Source organism: Heliangelus exortis, chromosome 3 (genome assembly GCF_036169615.1).
Source record: "Heliangelus exortis chromosome 3, bHelExo1.hap1, whole genome shotgun sequence".
NCBI lineage: Eukaryota > Metazoa > Chordata > Aves > Apodiformes > Trochilidae > Heliangelus > Heliangelus exortis.
Window position 1 is genome coordinate 5,169,422 of NC_092424.1, and position 15,291 is coordinate 5,184,712.

The 15,291-nt window shown below is 42.2% G+C and overlaps 1 protein-coding gene across 1 annotated transcript in view; it reads left to right on the plus strand.

The window, feature by feature from the left end:
- The first annotated feature begins 176 nt into the window (after positions 1–176).
- KCNK1 (potassium two pore domain channel subfamily K member 1) overlaps positions 177–15,291 on the plus strand; it is a 31,683-nt gene continuing 16,568 nt past the window's right edge. The window contains exon 1 of the mRNA XM_071738995.1: positions 177–905. Within this exon, the coding sequence (XP_071595096.1) occupies positions 551–905 (355 nt within the window). The 5' untranslated portion in view covers positions 177–550. The remainder of the gene's footprint in view (positions 906–15,291) is intronic.

The following is a 15,291-nucleotide window of genomic DNA, read 5'->3' on the forward strand; positions in this document are numbered from 1 at the left end:
ATTAAAACAGCAACAACAAAAAAAGCCCCAAGCAATGGAAGGAGGAATTGATGGTTGGGGGTGTGCGGGAAGTAAGGCGAGGCACTTCTGTGGTGAGGCGTCCGTCCGTCCGCCCGCCATCCCGCCGCAGGGGACGGGGGGGTGTGTTACGGTGTGGGCGGGACGACAGACGACCGGGACGGAGTGCCGGTCATTTTCATTGCCCATTCATTAGCTGTGTCCCTTCGCCCTGCCCCAGGCTTTGCTCGGTGCGAAAAAAGGCGAGGGAAAAGGCGGTGTGGAGCAGCAGCGGCAGGGCGGGCTGGGCTGGGCTGGGCTGGGCGGCCTCAGGCCCTTCCCTCAGCCGCGCTACCTGCGCCGCGCCGCCACGTGAGCGCCACATCACCGCCCGCCGCTCCGCGCCCTCACCCGCAGCCAGCGGCCGCGCTCCCCTCACCCTCCCCTCCTTCCTCAGCCCTTCCACAACCCCCTTTTCGCTTCCCCTGGCAACGAGAGCCATTCCTTTCCCCCTTTTACCCCTCCTTTCCCCCTCCCGCCCCGGCTCGGGAAGATGCTGCAGTCGCTGGCGGGCAGCTCCTGCGTGCGGCTGGTGGAGCAGCACCGCTCGGCTTGGTGCTTCGCCTTGCTGGTGCTGGGTTATCTCCTCTACCTGGTGTTCGGCGCCGTGGTTTTCTCTTCGGTGGAGCTGCCTTACGAGGACTTGCTGCGCCAGGAGCTGGGCAAGCTGAAGCAGCGCTTCCTGGAGGACCACGCTTGCCTCTCGGAGGAGCAGCTGGAGCAGTTTCTGAGGCGGGTGCTGGAAGCCAGCAACTACGGCGTCTCGGTGCTCAGCAACGCCTCGGGGAACTGGAACTGGGACTTCACCTCTTCCCTCTTCTTCGCCAGCACCGTCCTCTCCACCACGGGTAAGGCAACGGCGGACTCACCCGCTGACTGAGGCCTTCCGGGGAGGCCCAGACCCCCTCTGAGGCACCGCAGAGGAGATGGAGGGTTTAGGGGGGAGGAAGGGGGGTGCTTCTTCCTTTCTGTGGGGAAAACCTTCGAGTATGGGGGCCGGGGTCTTCTGCCCCAATGCTCTCCTCACGCCCAGGGCAGCGGGGATGGTGCGGGGCCGGTGCGGGACTGGTGCGGGGCCGGCCCCGCAGGCCCTGTGGGTGAGGAGAGCAGGGGGCTTGTGGAAGGGGAAGTTGCGGTTTGGCTCCGAAGTGGTCGTTTTCCTGCTAACCTGAGTCAAATGATACATTTGGGGTTGTTTTTTGCGTGTTTTGCCTTCAATTTGCACGGAGGAGGCTGGAAGATGCTGCTGGGTTGTTTCCCGGGAGCAGCTCTCAGCAGAGCTCCAGGAAAACCTTCCCCTGGCTGTAGTTTGTATAAGCACTTTTTTTTTTTTTTTTAATTATTTCTATATAACTTTTTTCTTTTTTTTTCTTTCTTTTTTTTTTTTGTAATGCAGCAGTCGTGTTTCACCTAAGGTTGTAGTGGGCAGGTTTCTTGTCAAGGGTGAGTTCAGCCATCTGTGCTGTGGTGATCTGAGTGGGGCTCAGCAAAATGAATAACACATTTTCTCGAATAAGAAACGCTTAAAAAAAAAAAAGCAATATCACCCTAGCATTAGTGCAAGCAGAAGGCTTTGAATCTTGGCATACATTGATATTGCTGTAACAGATGCAATGTGGGCTTTTTTTTCCCCTTTCCCCAAGTGAGCACTCTTTCTATTATAGGAAATGTAATCAGCTGGTATCAGTAATGACATTTAGTAATCTAATCTTATTTTGGGTGCTTCCTGACTGATTTCAGACATTGCTTGCCCTAATAATACTTGTCATTAAGTATACAGATCAGGTTGACTGCTTGTTATAAGGAGTTCGTGGTTTTTTTTTTTCTAAAAAAAAGTTAAAATAGTGTTTGGGTGTCCCCCAAAACCCTGCCACCTCATCTTAATATCTGAACTTTCATCAAAGTATAGTAATAATGTTGGTGAGAAGAACATAGAATGGTGATAGTACATCAGTGCTTAAAAAACTTTTTTTTCCCTCCAGTAAAACTGCAAAGCACTTTAAACTTAAGGTGCCAAATTGACCTTGTGATGCCTTTTTCCATTCTTAATCAATTACTCTTTCTGGTGCTATAAAGTGGAAATTATTTTGTCCAAGACCTATTCCTGTATTCAGTTTTTTTTTTCTACATAATAATAACTCACATTTTCAAAAATAGGTATTTAAACAGATCCTTTCCTATTTGTTTATACAGTCTAGTGTATGTAACTTCTCTTTGGTTTTAGTCAGACAAAAATGTAATCCACCATCCCTGCAGTTTATTACTTTTAAATCTGGCAATACTGATTTCAAAGGTGAATCAATCAAAACATGTTCAGGAGTTCAGGATTGAGAGGGGGGGGATGTGGGGGGTGGGGGGTGGAACCGAGTTGGTAACATTTTAGCTACAGGATGTTTGGATTTGGTAACTCAGCTCAGACCATCTCTTCAGTTATCCCTTTCCCACTGCACATCTTCTGAAGTGCAAGGTATAACCTGGTCCTGCATGTTTATCTGATTTGATCAGAGGCTCCACAAGGGAAGTATTGAAAACATGTGAGGAACCACTCTGGAAATGGAAAACCTTCTGAAAAACTTCACTTAAATGGCACACACTGAAATGCATGTGTTGCCATGATTTCTGTGAGTTTCAGAACCTAAGGACATGCAGTCATCAAATGGTGGTACTTCCTTCTGTGTCCCAGAGTCCTCTGGGTTGGGCCCCATATAGCAAAATCCATCTGTTTCGTGTCTTATGGTCTTTAGCTTTTCTGCTTTCTGCTGTTTAATACAGATAAGAACTTGTACAAGCAGACAAGTATAAATCCAGACCAATAAAGTATGCCCAACACTTGCTTTTATTCTTCCCAGAGAGCACAGATTTGTGGTGAAGTCCATATCCCCCCCCCCAGCCCCCCCTCCCATTTTATTCTGCAAGAAATCTTTCAAGTCTTTTGAAATGATCATTAAAATGAAAGACAGGCAAGAAGCAGAACCTTTCCTGGTCATCTCAGACAGAAGTTTGGAAGTGTTTGAACATTGAAAAAGTGCTGTCTTACTACAAACTGAACACCTGAACCACCTTCTCTTTGCTGAGTACAGTACAGAAGAGAGAACCCTGGTACTGAATGGTACCAGCTGAGGGTTGCTTCTGTACTAGGAGAAGCAAAATGAAATTGCAGGGAGCACTGGAGTGTTCCTTATGTTCAGCTGACTGAATTTGTCATTCATCATACAAATAAATGCACACCTACCCCTTGTACAGAGCACAAGGCTTATTTCACAACCTTTTAGCTTTCTATATAAAGAAAGTGTTTAATTTTAGCATCGCTGGCTCCACTTCTTGTCATCCCCCCCCCCCCATCTTTATATTCTTTGGTGTCTTACTAACTAGAGAAAATCCCTGAAGAAAATCAGAGCCAGTTAAGAATTTGGAGGGAGCTTGCTGGACAGACACAGTAAGGCAAATTGTTACTTGAAAGCCATTTGCATTGCTGCACACATGGAGTGTCACAGGACTGTCACAAGCTGCCTGAAGGAGGGGGCATAGGAAGGGCAGAGAAATGGGCAGGGGATGAGGTTTCAGCAGATGACAGCAGTGACTGGCAGCAGGTTTCTCTTCTAACAACTTTATTCCTCCCTATGCAATTTAAGCAGTCATGCAGATTGCCATAGGAGCAGCATGCAAGAGGAAGCAATTTGTTCATTAATCACTGAGAACATAAACACTAAGAACATACAATTGTGTGCATTTCAATAGCAGCTGTCTTGGAAACTCTGTAATTATGACCTTGTGCACATACATCTCTGGCCATTGCTAGATGTCATGAATGATCTTGCTGAAGCAGTTGTTTCTGATTGGCTTTGTTGTGGGGCAAAATACTTGTTTTATTTCTAAAAATAAAAATGAAGTAATTCTTCGTGCTCTCTCTCCTAGGTAGGGTGATTTCACTGTTCTTGGCATGCTGTTAGGCTCTGAGATCTTATCCCATATTGGTGCAGTGTCAGAATACTGCACTACAGGAATTGTAAGCAGAATTGCAAGAGGAAAAAGAGAAATTGATGTTGGTTGTGGTGCAAGATAGGAATAGTGAAGTGGCTTCTCCTTGTTGAAGGAAAGGAGATGCCAGTTTAGGAACTTAGGGCCATGTGTTTTTACATCTGTTTTTGGAAAAGGCCTTCTCAGAGTAGGAATATCCCATGACCTTTATGCAAAGGACCCTAAGTCTTATTCTGACTGTCAAGCTTTGAGGATTTTGTCTCCATCACAAACTTTATATTTCATTTAACATTCAGTTAGGAGTGATGCTGAGAAAGAGCTTCTTTAGATCCTTCTCTCTTGTGACAGAGCTGGCAAAATACACATTGCAAGGAAGCTAGGATAGCCTTCTCCTGATCTAGGGATTTGCCAGAGGAAGGGTGAGGAGAAGTTGCATCTTCTGTGATAGCAACACGTGGCTTTAATTTTTTTGGTTAAGATCAGGCTGTGAGCTACTGGAGACAAGACATTGAGAGAAAAGAGGAGAGACTGTAACTGTTCAACTGATGCTGAAGGCTGTAATGGGGTTGTCTACAAGAGGGTCAGTATCTTCCCCAGAATGTAGCCTGTACTGGTTTCTGTGTTGGTGCTGGGAATGAGTGTGTTATATGTTGCAAAGAACAACACCCAAGATCCATGATGTACTCAGTTCAGCTTTCTGCTTGTTGTATTGTGAAGAGAGTAAGGAAAACCTATGCTGGAGCTGGAGCTAAAGGCTGGCAGTGGCTGTTACCTTGGAACTGCTTGGTTGAAGGAATAATAAATAAGCAATGTGGCTTTTGGGGAAAGTTTCACATTCAAGTTAAATGTTTTATACCAGTCTTGCTGGCAAGGCTCATGAGGAGTTAGAATTAATGTGTATATTTGATTTGTAAGGATATTCATTGAGGTCTGAGCCTCATAAACATTGCTACTGATGATTTGCAAGAGAAACTAAATTTTACCTTTATGAAAGAGAACAGGCTGGGAGATTGTGCAGGGGTCAGTGGGTGTACTGTAAGAGAAGGTGCAGTCCATATGGATAGATCAGGGAGAGAGAAACCTGACAGTCTCCATCATTTTCTCCACATTCTTCTGTCAAGAAATGGTCTGTCTTGTTCTTTTTCCCCACCAGGAGAACAGTTCCCACATCCAGTGCCTATTTAGTATCTTAACAAGTCCATAGAAAATTAGTGAATGCCATGAAAGCATTGCAGTGTCTTAGTTGTGCTCTGGTGTAAGATTTCATATGCTTTTAGAATACAGACCTCTGGGGGAAGTGCTCACTTGGATCTTTCACACCTTATGGAAGAGGATGAATTTAGCTTAATTAGAAAGAGGGCAGTCCACAGAGGCTTTAAGGAAGGCAGTTCCCCTCCCTCCATGTTTGAATTTAATGTAAAATGCACATTTTATTTTGCTGGCATCAGAATTAGTGGCCTGTGACCTTGAGGATGCCTGTATTAGCTCATAATTACAAACCCAATAAATAAATTTAATAATTCATACCAAATGTATGTCTAGAGACCTGTCAGAAGATTCTGCTCCCTCTTGTATGAAATCATACAAGCCTTGAGATGGTTTAAACTCAGATTAGGCTCCCTAGTAGTCACCTCTGACTCCAGCAGAAATCTGAGCTTCACTGTATTGCCTCTCTGACTGTAGCACTCATGGGTCATTTAAATACCCGTAATAAACTGCAGGTATTCACCAGGGTGGGGATGCCAGACTTGGAGAAGGAACTTAAGTTTCTCTTTTGAGAGTTGTTTGTTACTTAGCAACGAAATCCACAGGAAAAAGGTAATTTGCTGGGGATGATCTAGGAGACAAGGCCAGATTGTGTGGAGCTCTGCAGCAGGGTGGTTTATATCCTGGAGTGCTTCTAAGAAAAGCAAAGGCAATGAAGAGGTAGGCTGAGAAAGATGTCAGAGGAGAAGAATAACATTCCATGGGCCAACTCTTCGGGCACTGACTTCAGGATGTAAGAAACCACTCTCTTCTCCCTCCTTTGCCTGTAGGAATTTGAACCCCCACCCCAGGAGAGTGGTTGAATGGTACCAGGTGTTCTGCACAGGGCAGCAGTCATAGCTGCTGTCCCCAAGGCTGTCCCCTTCCAAGGAGATCAGTAGACTGTCCTGGAATTAAGTGTTCTGCCTCCCAGATTAAGTTGTATAAACACAAAGTGAAAGCATCATTCTGTCTGCCTGCATGTCTGCTTTCCTCTAGGGGGAAAATTCCTGTGTTTTATACACTGTGGAGCAGCTCCAGACTTGCTGCTGTCATATTCTGGTCTGGCCCTAGGGTGAATATGCTGTCTCTTGAATTATGAGAGGTTTCAGTTGGGTTCTGCTTAATGCCATTCTTAGGACAGTTTGAACTAAGATTTTTCTATCTGTCTTCAGGAGGAAGAGAGAAAAAGACTACTATCTAGGGAAGCTATAAGAGGAGGTATGATGAATATGCATAGAGTGGTACTGAGAAAGTGGATTGGATGCTTGATCTCCCTGTCTTACTACACAAAAATATGAGAACATTTAATGAAATTAAAAGAAAAAGTTGAATTTAAAGCCACCAAAGAAGATACAAGTTTAAAAAACCAACAGAAACACCCAGAAATAAGCCCACCAAAACCACAAACCAAAAATTTCTTATATGGATATCTCCAGAATACCTGCATTTGTCAAAATTCATGCTAATAAGCTTTGAGGGAAGTACATTACACTCTGTTTCAGGATGCAAGCTGCTCCAGTTACCAGAGATAAGAGTTACAGCCAACAGATCAGTCATATTATCTCCTGTGTGTCCAGGACAAAGTTCTTTTTTTTTTTTTCTCTGTGTAAGTAGGCAACAGTGGAGGGGTGGACACAGTCTGTCCTGTCCTGTGTTCCTGGCAGGCTGGCAGTTCCTCATTTCTTATGTGAGTGCAGCAATCATCTGTGCCAAACTCCTGCTTGTGCTTGCTGAAACAAAGGGTTGCAAGAGCAGCCCTAATCCAGTGTTTATGCTGAGCAGGCCAGTGAGTAAAAACTATCCCCTGGCAGAAATGAGAGAAGCCATGGAGTAGCAGCATGAGTGTATTGGTGTTTGGAGCAGTGCTGGCTGCTGATGGATCAAGTGTTTCTCTCCCAAGCTCTGTCCTCACTTCTGCATCCCACTGTTCCACTGCCAGCCTAGCAACTCTTCACAGCTGAAGGACTGCAAATGCTGCTTCTGTAATCCTGTGTCAGGCCTAGGCTCATTCTTCCTCAAAATACACACACAAAAAAAATATAAAAATTGAAAAATCACAGAAGCAGTCCATAGAACTTAGTCTGATGCACAAAGTGTAGCTGGGGTCAGGACCAAGTCAATGGTGTTCTGCCCTGGGCTTATGAATTGACTCATATTAACTTTGTTGTTTCTCTGGTTTTAGCCATGGTAAAATTATTTGCTGTTTGTCATGGCCAGATTACATGGTCTTCTGTCACTCTGTTATTTCTAATTATTGCTCTACTTGGCTTTATTTTATTCTGTGGTACTTTACATCTCTATTGAAAGGAATAGAGTAATCTCTGAAAAAAATGCATTTAATTTAAAAGCTTCTGTTTGTAATTCTTTTGCAAAGCTTGAGTTGGTATTATCATTCTACTGACATTTTAAAATTCTAAACTAAAAGTTATATACACTTTCAGAGCAGGATTTGTAAAACTTAACAGTCAAAACCTGCAGTTACTGACATTGCTGAGTAGCATTTTTACTGTGATGTGAATGTAATTTAAAAATAAGTAATTTAAAAATGTAGTTTCTCCTGTTTTCATTGTTGGCTGTTTTTTACTCTTTCTTTGGTTCACTTCAGCCTACTGCATCATCATTTTAATAATCTGTGGGGGTTTTGGGATAGAAGAACATCATGAACTGTGAAGAAAGCTGCTTTAGCCACTGCTTCAGGTTATGAAGCAGGTCACAAGCTGCTAAACTGTATGCAGAGCATGCAGTGTGTGGAAGTGCAGTTTTATCAGTTTGAGAAAAAGTAGGATGCCTACAAAAGTTTTGATGCCTTCAGGAATAAAGAATAGCAAGAAGTTTCTTGGGAATTAGCTACCTGAATTTCTGCCATCTCTCTGGATCTGACCTCAGATACTTTGAGAGCTTGTAAAAAATTCAACCAAAGGCTTAGAATAGTTACTGAGGATGACCCAGAAGATCCTAGGATAAATATGTCTATTGACTTTTTCAGTTAAGAACCTAGCTGAAACCTTAAATGGATTGTGATTTTTATGAGGACAGAGTGATGTGGTCCTTTGTTAAGACCAGGCCTGAAAGGACTGAATGAAACAAAGCTTTTCAGTGACTGTGCTTCAGAAAAATGTTGGAGTGACTTCTGTGAGAACATATGGCTTGTCTCTCCCCTGGAAAGAAAAAAGCTGTGCATTCATCTCTGAACACACAGAGTATGAAAACTTCCTTGCAGGAAAAGCACGTATGAATCAAAGTGGTTTATACCAGCTGTCCCCAACCATTTGCTAACTGAGGCTTCCTAGGTACTGCCATAGTTTGTGCTCTAAACTACTTCTGTGCCATAGCTGAAGCAGGTTTCAGAAGGCATCACAGCAGCTTTGAGGAGCTGTGGGAATGCAGATGTGGAAATTTAGACAGTATTCCCTGGAAGCAACTGAGGGAGGAGGCTGGACTGGGAAACAAGTTCTGCCAGCTGAACAAGCCAACCCAGTAGTATTTTGAGTGCTGTTCTGCTTGTGTATGAGAAAGTGAGGCTGTGCCCTCTGATAAAGTTCATGCTGTTTACCAGTAGAAAATTTAACAAGGTTCTTTAAGTCTTTCTCCTGAAAATCATGAGCCCAGGTTGTCATTATCCTAACAGGGGGTAGAGGCTTTCTGCATCTTTTTGCTGTCCTCTAGTTGGGGTAACCAGAACTTCTATACAGACTATTGGTAAAAGCTGTATATCTGGTTTTTGATACAGAAACATGCAGTGAAACTATAATATGAACACGTGGTCTGTTGAGGAAAAAAAAATAGTCTGCCCTTGTGGAAAATATAGAGCTGCAAAGCCTGCTGAGTGTTCTGCCAGGGATGCAAATCTGCTTTTGCACCTTCTTTTCTGTGGTAATTTGCCTAAAGGTGATGCATGAGTATCCTGAAGTTAAGCTAAACACAGGGTTGCAGGGAAAAGGTGTCCTGCATCCAGCAGCCAGCTCAACAAGGACTGTCATATTTACTGTGGTTTCAGAAAGTAATTCTCCTTTTGTTACACACAGGGGTTAAAGACATACTAAAACTATAATTATTTCAAAGTGGGAGAGGATTTCTCGGCATTAAGAGGCAAAAGGGATCCTTCAGGAGAACACAAATGATGGCAGCACTGGCAGACATGAGCTGTACACATTTTTATCTTAAAGCCTGTACTGAATTGTTTCTTATGTGACACTTGGTCTTTTTCTTTGTTATTCTAAACCTACCTGGCTCACCATACTTTGCTTGGACCAGCTTAGACATTGCAACATGCAGTACCAGTGCCAAAGTCCAGAGGCAAGCCAGAGTGGGTATCCACCTTTGTTTACAAGTTTGAAAAGGGGTTTGGGACTTCAAAGTCACCAAGGTGAATCCTGGCAAGGCTTAGATTCCAAGTTCACCTCCTCTCCAGTAGGCTGAAACAATGCTATACATGGGTTTCATGAAATGTGCTCAACAATGTGCTAAAAAAATTAAGCAGCTTGGATGTTTAATTCTTGGAGACTTCATTGTACAGTCCTATACATCTTACTTCATAAAAGGGGGAAAAGAGCCCTAAAAATCCCTTGTATATAAGATTAATGTGAGAAAGCCATGAAATCTCTTAGCTTATTTTATTAGCTATTTACCCAACTGTGTGCTGTATAAGAATGGGAAAGACCTTTTCCTTTGAATCCTACAGCCTAAGTAACATGAGAAAACCCTAAAGCAAACCAGAAAACTCCCATCTCATTTTTTGGAAGCTTTAGGCTGTATGATTTACTAATGGGTAATGAAATTTTAAACATTTTGCAGCATGTCTTGTTACTTATTTTTGTGGCTATATTTTTATTTAGCATTGGCAGTGGACTCAGCAGCATAGCAAAAATGACTTAAGGCTCAAAGATGTGTCTTTGTTTTACTACTTGAAAGTCCTAGCTGCTGTAAGGTGTAAGTAATACACAGAAATGAATGCAAAAGGCTGTATGGGATGCTCTTGAGTAAGGGTGAAAGTTTGTTTAATTTACCTATGTGCATTTGCACATCTCTTGAGAAATCCAGGCCCCCAACTTGGCTTCTGGTCCAGTGCTGCAACTCTGGGCAAGCAGAGAGTCCTGAGCACAAAATCATGATGCACTGCATGTAGCAACAAGTCACCTTGATAAGAAAAGAGTAAATTTAAGGTCAACTTTCTCTCTTAGTTGTTGAAGTTATTGTGCATTGACTTTCTGCCTAGCTATAGTGCAAAGATAAATCTTTTATATTTCAGGCTCATCTTTTAATGCAGCCTTTTGTACTAAATGAAGCCAGCTGAATATTCAGGTCGTGTTTTCTGGGAGTAGTTGCCACCTGACAGAATTTTGTGTGCTGCTTTGAGGAAAATGTCATTTTCACTAGAATTTATTATTAGCCATGAGTCTCAACCAAAGCAAAAGACAGAAACTCTCTCAGCATCTCAACCAGAACTTTGAGTCCCAGGTTTTAGCCCTGCATTATACCAAACCCTCAGATTCCTTAAGGGAGATGGCAACAGTCTTTCCCATTTCTGAACCATCTTTTATCAGTAGATCCTGAAGCATGCACATACCAGAAACTGCTTTACTGATTGGAGCACTTCTATTATCTTCTGTATCTTGTGAGATTAGAGTGTTATTTCCATATGCATTTTGTAGAGAGATGAACAAAGAGGAAAGCCAGTTGTGTGGTTGAGAATGAGGCTGTAGATTTTGTCTCACAGTTCTCTGCCCCCCCTGTGAGGCTGAGTTCCCATACAGAAACTGATTTTTCCATCCTGTGGGTGCACTTCAGCAGGCTTTCATTTTCTTGCATTAAATACTATTTTTTTTCCTTTAGTAACAGTTTTTCTGCTCTATAATATTAGAGGAAATCACAGCTACTTGGACAGGGACTTGGAGAAGCTGTAATAAAGTGTGCAATACACATTTCTGTCTCTTTCCTTCAGTGGAGATTGCCACTCCTTTCCCAGAACTGGTTCAGTTGTTGCTGTGTTTAGATAACAACCTGATGCCAGGTAATACAGCCCACATTATTTACCAAGTGCCTGAGTAACCTTTGTGGGAAGCAGACTGTTTTCTCTGCTGCCATGTGCTGCTTGCCTGTCCTTAGACCTAGTAAAATGTTTGCTCTGGTTGATGTAAAACAAAATGGACTGAGCCTACCTAATAATTCTGTTAGTGGAAGGAAGATGTCTTGGACTCCTGATTCCTACCCAGTGGTCCAACCTTATTCTCTGCACAGGACCATGACAGCAAGCCCTGAGTGTATCAGACTGGGAGTAGTGACTTATTGCAGGCAGGTGAAATGCAAGCAATGTGAGAGAAAATAGACCCATGTCAAGGATCTTTTTTCCCAGCAGTAACTCTGGGAGTAGGTAAGACATTTTATGTAGCAACTTGGTGAATGAGCAGAATAAAAACCACACAGCCAAATTAAAAACAGATGTAAGCAAGAAGCTGCCAACCTAAGAACATGTTTCCTGGAATGATAATGTATCTGACAGTTGTTGGCTGTCCCTTGTAAAGGAGCATTATTTCAAGCAGGAGCAGAATGACAACCAGCAAAGCTGAAAGAATTTAACTGGACTTTTTTCCATACAGTTGCCACCACCAGAATATTTGTGTCCAGTATATCTCAGGTACACAAATTTCAAGGGGAGCTTAATTTTTTCCTACTGGGTAACTAGTGTTAGGTGATAAATTGTATTGTCTTTGAAAGCAGTGGGGAAGTAACACAGCCCTACTCCTGTGTTTATTTACTGCAGCTCACTTACAAATGATGACCACTGACTATTACAAGGCACTGCACACATTCACAGGGCCAGACACCTGCAAATAAATTCCTTCCCTTGAAAAGTTCTTACCTTTCACCCCACACATTACTGCTCCAGGCTTCAGTGATTCCAAATCACTTGATTTTGGAATTACCAACCATTTTACATTCCCTGTTGCTTTCTATGGAGGCCTGGGAGATGCCACTCACAGCATCCCCCTTTTCTGAGGGAGTCATGGGTTATATTGGTCCTGCCTGCTGGGGGTTGCCCATGTTCTGCAAATACAAGCCCTGAGAGTAGGGTGCTGAACCTGAGAAACCTCAGTATCACTCAGACTTCAGCTCAGGTGTTTGCCAAGCATTTCTGACATGTGTGCCACCTTAGCATAATGGGATTTAAGAAAATGGGTCTCAAAATCATTGATCAGTGTTAACAGTCTTTGACTGATGTGGTGGGTCCAGAATTGTTGCATTTTTGGTGAATTTTCCTACTGATTGAATGTTGCCTGCTTTCATTATATGCAGGGCTATCTTATTCAGGCCCTGAGAGGTCAGAATATCTTTTCACTAAGGAAATCCCCCTCTAGTTGTAAGAATTTCTGGAAACATCAAATATCCCACCAAGAGGCAATTCCCTAACTGAAGAGCAAGTCACCATTTTAAAATAAAATGCCAATCATCAAAGCTTGGAAACCACACAACTTTTAAGTTGTTCTCTGAATCTTTACATTGATGCCTAAATGTCTTGTGTCTGTAGTTTGCCATCCTTAATCACTCTTCCTAAATAAGGTAGATAAGCAAAACTATCTCAATTTCATCAGCTTACAAAGAGAAATCATATATACAGCTACAGTGCTGTTGTTTTCATTTCAATTTCCTTTCTTTGTTGGTAGGACATAGAGTTGTAGTGTTTGATACATCCTAAACATGTGAATGTTTCAACAGGACTAGAGCACATGCAAAACTTGATCATGGTTCAGTGAGCTCTTGCTCACAACAGGTGAAGTATTTCCCCAGTGGGCCTTGCAAATTCATGTTCTATATTGAGCCTGAAACTGGGAGTATATTCAGGTGGCAGAGTACCATGAAGCATCATGTTTAGGATGCTGATTTAAAGTTTAGAATAAGCCTTCTCATCTGAAAAAGTATCTCACATTGGCCCTTCTGTAAATATTGACTCTTTATCTTGACTTTTTTTATCTTTATTTTTGAAGTTAGGAATTAATATTGTAGAGGAAATAAGCCACATGTGAAAGTGAGGACTGATTCATTTTGCTGTTTATGGTAAATCAGTTTGCTTCTGGTTTGCATATGTGCTGTTGAATTCTTCATGTTTCTGAGAAATAGCCATTAAAACAGAGGGTAGAATTATTCTTTATTTGTATGCAAATACTCTCTGATGCTTGATTTATTTATGCATGAAATATTGGAGTATATGGCAAAGATAGGTAAGGACCATGCATCTTCTTCCAAACAAGGGTGCTGATGACAGTAATTTCCCAGATTTGCCCATGTTAAATCAATAATAAGATTAGAAGTATAAATTCCTATTCCTCTGCTGTATCTAGTAGAGAACACTTTCTTCTATGTGAGGTTGCATTTCAATGCAAAGATGCTGCTCACAAATTTGACTTAAACTCCACAGCATGAAATAGCCTGATTTTTTTAATGTTGTGTGATAATTCCTTCCACAGTACCAGCCTCGTTCACTGTTTTCATGCTTGGTTCTTTCTGGTGGGGCAATAAAGCAACCTTTGTTTCCAAAATGGAGGTGGGAAGCATACTAATTTGCAGCTGGGTGTTTCTTTTTATTCCCAGATGACAGAAAGAACAACTCATTGCAGTGCAAGAGCTTACAACTGAGTTGAAGACGAGATGGGTATTCTTCACTGACTGAAGAGTGATTAAAGCATTGCAGTGAGTGCCCCTGCAACAGATTCAAAGCTTTTGACAGATCCCAAGGTGCATTTGGGATGGTAGCAGGTGCAAATTACCAATTTTCCAAAACTCTTCCCAGTAAACTGTACCAGACTTGAAGAGGAAGTTCCATACTGCACAGGTGCTGGGCTCAGCAGCAGCAGCTGGCACATCCCTGTGGTACTCTGTGCATAAACAAGGTCTTTCAGGTGGGGGAAGGCTGAGGTCATTGACAGAACTTTAAAACCTGTTACAGAAAAATTAGAGGAGGTGAGAAGGGAGAAAATCACATCATGAAACAAAACCATGATTCCAAGCCTTTTCCTCAAGGAAAAAGCTTCATCTTCTACCAATCTCTTCAGAAAGTTTGTGTCCTCTCAGCTTTACTGCCAATTAGATGCTAAGTGCATCTTATTTGCCTGCTAAATGAATTTTTCCAAAGATTCCATAGATCAGTTTTTTTCATTAATTGCAGTTTAACTCTTCCAGGGTCTTAAACCCAGGATATCACTAAAGGGAACCAAAATCTACTGTAAAGACTTCAAGGTTAAGAAAAACAAATACTGTTAACTTTCAGAAACCACAACACCAAAAAGCCCAAGCAGCAAACCCAAATCTGAAGACAAAATTTGAAAGTATTCCTGTTGTGTAAGACACAGCACCTTTTTGCTGCAGTCAGTGTGGAAGTTTCACCATGTTTCTTTACCAAGTTAACAAGAAAAATGAGAAGGTCACTGTCATGGGCAAACTGCTGTCTAAATCTGGTCAGTAACGTGAGTTTTCTTTTTCCTGATCTTTCTGCCAAAACATGTTCCATGTTAAGATTTTTTTTCCTACATTGAATATTTAAGGCTGAGAATCCCAGGAAGAACTGCAGAAGGGCTGTTACCCCTTCCAGTATCTTTAAGCTGGTGTTGAAGTTTTTCAGAAGGTTTTTAATGAACCTCTTTCATTGATTGCATGTTGCTCTTGGTGATGAGTGGCTTTAAAATATATTATTTTATATGGAAGTGCTGCTACACGTGTGTTACCAAACATAACAGTGCAAAGATTGGGGGTTTTTTTGCTGGTCTTTTGTTTTCTAACATTTCAGAGGACTGCAAGTAAAAAAGCTCCTTATAAAGCTCATTCATACTTCTCTTTTATCAAATTTAAGTTTCTGAGTCTTACAGTTTGTTCTGTCAGGAAACATCCATAATCAAGTTAGTGGAGCCCCTGCTTTGATACAGATTTTCTTACCATCTGTTGCCTAGCAGGCAGGCAAACCAATGAAAGAATTTTCCTGGCTGAATTCTCAGAGGAGCCCTCAGGAAGTCTCACCTT